The 5,204-nt window shown below is 51.7% G+C and overlaps 1 protein-coding gene and 1 pseudogene across 4 annotated transcripts in view; both read right to left on the reverse strand.

The window, feature by feature from the left end:
• The window catches only part of Sept1 (septin 1), a 4,551-nt gene extending 3,422 nt beyond the window's left edge, over positions 1-1,129 (reverse strand). For 2 of the 4 annotated variants that reach the window (XM_013504780.1, XM_005405254.2), the window contains exons 1-4: positions 1,037-1,129; positions 778-871; positions 606-692; positions 271-394 (exon numbers count right to left, since the gene is read on the reverse strand). In XM_013504780.1, the coding sequence (XP_013360234.1) occupies positions 271-394; positions 606-692; positions 778-871; positions 1,037-1,039 (308 nt within the window). In that variant the 5' untranslated portion in view covers positions 1,040-1,129. Of the gene's footprint in view, positions 1-270; positions 395-605; positions 693-777; positions 872-952; positions 1,006-1,036 lie in introns of those variants that run through there. The other 2 variants (XM_005405255.2, XM_005405257.2) reach the window with 2 other exon arrangements.
• A 1-nt stretch (position 1,130) lies between these two features.
• Positions 1,131-5,204, reverse strand: part of LOC106146711 — a 10,217-nt pseudogene continuing 6,143 nt past the window's right edge.

Below are 5,204 nucleotides of genomic sequence, written 5' to 3' on the forward strand. Positions count from 1 at the left end.
GTGTGATGGCGCATGTCTGTAATCCCAGCACTCAGGAGGCTGAGACAGGAGGATCGTTGCAAGTTCGAGACCAGCCTGGGCTACAAAGTGAGCTTCAGGCCAGCCTGAACTGCATAGCAAGACCCTGTCTCAAAAAACCAAAAAAAGAAAAAACCCCAGATGCCTCTTTTTGGATCAGGAAGCCAGGACAAACCAATCCTATAACTGACCCACCCCCCCAACAGTAATCACTTTGAGAACCTTAGTCCTGCCCCTTCCCCTCCTCCTCACCAGTCTGAGCAGTCCACAGCGTCCCCAAAGCCAGGTGTGTCCACCAAGGTCAGCTTCACCTTGATGCCCCCCTCCTCTATCTCCACACTCCGGCGCTCGATGGTCAACGTTCGTGTCAAGCGAGCTGTGAGCAGGGAGAGGTTGGGCAGCCGTACAGGGCTGGGCCCGGTGATTTCCCTTCCCAGCGTCGTGGCTGCCCCCACCCACTCTCCAGGGAGGCAACATCTTTGGAGAAAACCAGCAGCCCCTCCATTCCCAGAGAGAAAGGAGACGAGCGCAAGCTGGGGCTCAGGAGGAGCTGAGGGCAGTCCCTGGGGAGGGCAAGAGGGCCTCACCACTGGCCTCTGGCACCTGTCGGTCCTCATAGAGGTTGGTGAGAAACAGGCTGTTGATGAGGGTAGATTTCCCAAGCCCTGACTCCCCTGTAGGCAGAACAGGCCAGATGAGGGGACAGCCGGGGCCTCCTGAGGACACCCCCACTCCCACCCCTCTCCGGGGCCCCCAGACCTGCCACCATGAGGGTGAAGTCAAACCCTTTCTTGACAGACTTTCGGTGCAGCTGGCTGGGGAGGGCCGAGAAACCCACATACTCCTTGTCCTGCTGGGGGTGAAGGGATGGCATGAGGCTCCTGCGAGAGGCAGGCAAGGCCCGGTATCCCCTGAATCTGAGGGCTGGGACTACCTATTGCGGGTCAGCCTGGGTCCAGGGCCTCTGAGGGAGCGGGGCTAGGGCTGAGATGTCTGGTTTCTGGATATTAGGACTTACCATGGCTCTGGTAGCTGCCGCTGCACCTGCGATCACTGCCCACTTCCTCTCTCAGGGCAGGAAGTTGAATACAGCAAACAAGGGGGCAGACAGTGAAGGAGGCTGAGATGCTCAAACTGTGAAAGCCACAACCAAGAATATCTGGGGTTGCTACCTCCCAGATTGCTTTGCCCATCACCCCTAGGGCAGCTTCACCCCCTCCACTCTCCACATGCCTTTATTTCAAGCCCCAGCGTGGCCCAGGTGGGGTACAGGTGGGAGGAAGCAAGCTGGCTGCATTCTTCAGCAGGTTTGACAAAACCTTTACCGTTATGGTAAAAAAAGAAAAAGTTCCCAGGGTCTGAGTGGACCAAAAGCCATAACACGATTGCAGGCAGAAAAGACCACTAATTTTCCAGGTCACGCAATGGATTTTTTTTTTCCTGTGCTGGGGATGCAACCCAGGGCCTTTGGCATTAAGAATTCACTACCACTGAGCTACATCCCATCCCCCAGAGAGTTCCTCCTCCTCCTTCCCTCCTCCCCTCCTCCCCTCCTCCTCCTTCTGTTCTCCCTCCTCCCCCCATTCCCTCCCTCCTCTTCTCTTCCTCCTCCCCACCCCCTCCTGTTCTTCATTGCTTGCTCATTACTTGAATTTGGGTTAGTCATTTGCCATCTGTGAACTCCGGTTTCCTCAGGGTAAAATGAAGTGTACATATTTTTGCTTTGGTTTTTTTTTGTGTGGTTGATTTTTTGTTTGTTTTTTTTGTTTTTTGAGACAGTCATGGTATTGATGAGGGTATATTTCCCCAGCCCTGACTCCCCTTTGGGTAGAACAGGCCAGATGAGGGGACAGCTGGGGCTGTCCTTGTTCAGGCTGGCCTTGAACTTGCAGTGATCCTCCTGCCTCAGCCTCCCAAGTGCTGGATTAGAGCAGTGTGCCACCATACCCAACCCCATTTTTTTTTTTTTTTTTTTTTGTACAGGTAGTCGAACTCAGGACCTTGTGCTTCTTGTTTTGGTTTTCTTTATTATTTTCCCTTGAGCTTCTACCACACCCTGAATCCTGAATCTTAACCCCTCATTTATATGTTGAACCTCTGACCCCCAGTGTGACTGTAGGAGACGGAGCCTTTTTTTTTTTTCAGACAGGGTCTCACTCTGCAGTTCAGGCTGGCCTTGAACTCACAATGATCCTCCTGCCTCAGCCTCCCGAGAGCTGGGATTACAGGTATGCGCCAGCACACCCGACAATCATAAATAAATAAATAATAAAAAATTTATGAAAGGGCCAAAGATGTAGTCAGTGTATAGCAGTTCTGGGTTCAATATCCAGTACCTCAAAAACAAACACATATCCCAATCCACAGATCTGAAGTAATCTTCAGAATTTATTAAGTGGTGAGATCTTGAGTTCTTGGGTGTGAAGAACTCAGTCCTCTCTAATGTTTGTGAGAGCCTGTGCAGCTGGCCATGATGGCTCGCACCTGTGATCCCAGCCACTCTGGAGGTGAGGCAGGAGGACTGCACATTCGAGGGCAGCCCAGGCAATTTACTGAGATAATGTGTCAAAAAAACAAAAAAAATTAAAAAGGAGCCGGGAATGAAGGAGCCGCCATCCTGATGTGAGACCCTTCTAAATCGAGCCCCAACCCCCACCCCCCCCACCCGAGCCGCGGGAACTCAGCAACGGGTCAGCTCCGCTGCTGACAGCAGCCGCTGCGCCTGCGCTTTCCCACGCCTCATCCGCGCTCGCTCAAGCCGTGCTCCAGGCAGGGCGCCACAACCTCCTCGCTGAGCCCCCCACCCCCCTACCAAGGACCCCAGAGCCTAGGGCAGCAGCTGTCTGCTCTCTCGGGCCAGAGCGGTCCCTCTCAGGATTGTCCCGCAATAAACCTATCCGTTCAGCTCAGATTTCTGCTTCTTTTTTTTTTTTTTTCAGAGCAGTGGGTCCATTTTATTTTCTGCAGAACTCATATTTAAGCACCAAACCAAATGAAGAGACCCTTGGCACCGAAGGGCCAGGCCCACAAACCCTCAGTCTCCCATACTCCAGGCGCAATCGCTTGGGGATGCACTGCCATAGGGCAGGCCAGGCTGACTAGCCGGGGACAGAAGCTTCCACCTGGGCCACATCAGGCTCAGTGCGACACCGGGGGCCCGAAGCGCTGCATGGTCTGCACCACCAGGGACAGCTGCTCGAGGAAGCTGAGGACAGAAACCCGGAGCAGGCGCATGTCCTGGGCTGTCCAGCGGACGTCCAGGGTGCTGCCACTGGCTGTCAGCTCCTTCCCAATCACTTCTGGGTGCGGTTCGGCATCTGGAGCCAGGGAGCCCAGGGCGATTCCTGCATCCAAAGGCGTCGGGAATGGCATGCTGAGAGCAAATATGTGTGGTCTGCTCTCAGGCCCGCTGGCGTTGGGCTCGGGGTCTCGGTCCAAACCGAGGTCTTCCGGAGCACGAGCTGCACAGCGAGTGCTGCTGGCCGCAGCCACCACCATGCCCACACCAGCCGCCTGCATGTCCGCCTGTCCTGGCGCTTTTCCTTTTTCCTAACAGGGCTCCCTGATTTCAATGTCCTGTACCAAAAAGAAAGAAAGAGAGAAAGAAAGAAAGAAAGAAAGAAAGAAAGAAAGAAAGAAAGAAAGAAAGAAAGAAAAAGAAGGAGAGGGAGCCGGTTGCACCCCTGTAATCCCAGCACTCGGGAGGAGGCTGAGGCAGGAGGATCCTTGCGAGTTCAAAACCAGCCTGGGCTACAAAGTGAGCTCAAGGCCGGCCTGGGGATGGGGAGAAGAGGAAGAAAAGGAGAAGGTGGAGGAGGTGGAGGAGAAGAAGAAGAAGACAAAAGAACAAAATCTCCCTAGTAGGGCTATGATGATCACAGCATGTGGATTAATACACGCAAATTTCCTAGAACCGTGCCTGGCACACGCAATGAGCTCGTGGGCAGGGCTCGTCAGTATTACCACGGGAGCTGAGCAGTGCAGGGATGCCGCTGAGGATCCAGACCTGGTGAATAAGTCCGCTTTGCAGCGTTCTGGAGAGAGAGAGCCACAAGTAAGTGCGACTGCAGCATTCACGGGCCGGGGAGCGCTGGGGAGCAATAGTTAGGTACAAGCAAAGGGCGGGCATAATTACATCCTAGCCGCCCTTCCTCCTGCTGTGTTGTCAGGCTGAGCAGTCTGAGGGCCGTGTTAAGACTGTAGGGGGCAGGGAATGTAGCTCAGTGTAGAGTTCACATTGTAGTATTCGCAAGGTCCTGGCTTCAATCCCAGCGCTACAAAACAAAACAAAAACCTAGGATGAACTCCCCCACACTGGCTCTCACAGTGTGTGTAGCTGCCGTCCAAGTCTTACCGCTCCCCCAGAAAAGCCCCTCCTCTTTGCTCCAAGCGTTTCTCTGCCCCACCACCCTGCCTGGACTGGCTCTGATCATCAATCCTATGAACACGGGAGATTTCAGTAATCAACAGCCCTCCTTGCAATCTCAGCACTCTGAGAGGCCGAGTCAGGAAACTGCAAGTTGAGCCCCGCATGTGAAGCTTACCAATTTAGTGAGACCCTGGCTCAAAATAAAAAAGTGAAAAATAAAGGTCTTGGGTTTGTATTTCAGTGCAAAGGACCTAGGTTCAACCCCCAGCACCACCACCAAAAAAAAAAAAAAAAAAGGGAAAAAGAAAAAAAAGTTCATTTATTTATTTATTGTACAACCAATGCATGTTCTCATAGAAAAATACCAGGAAATGCAAGTGATTAGAAAAATTTAAATTTAAATCTGAAAAAAAATTTAAAAATAAAAAATAAATCCAAACGTATAGTTCAGTGGCACAGAGCCTGCCTGGCAAGCTCAGGGTCCTGAGTTTGATTCCTGGTACCAAAAAAAAGTAAATATTTAAATCTGACCTAATCCATTTTTTGTGTTCAGTCTTCTAGGTTTTTTCTATAACTCTGTTTGAAATTATAGGTAAACTGTTTTGTCACTTCCTATGTTCTATATCTCTGTCTCTGTCTCTCTCTCTTGTTTATTTATTTTTGAGACTAAGTAGTTTAGGCTGGGCTTTAACTCACTATGTAGTCCAGGCTGACCTTGAATTTACCAGCATCCTCCTGCCTCAGCCTCCTGAGTGCGAGGACTATAGGCCTGCGCCACCACCGCTAACTTTCTTTACATCTTTCTACTTAGGTTGAT

The sequence above is a fragment of the Chinchilla lanigera genome, unplaced genomic scaffold (assembly GCF_000276665.1).
Source record: "Chinchilla lanigera isolate Chin_1 unplaced genomic scaffold, ChiLan1.0 scaffold00092, whole genome shotgun sequence".
Taxonomy (NCBI): domain Eukaryota; kingdom Metazoa; phylum Chordata; class Mammalia; order Rodentia; family Chinchillidae; genus Chinchilla; species Chinchilla lanigera.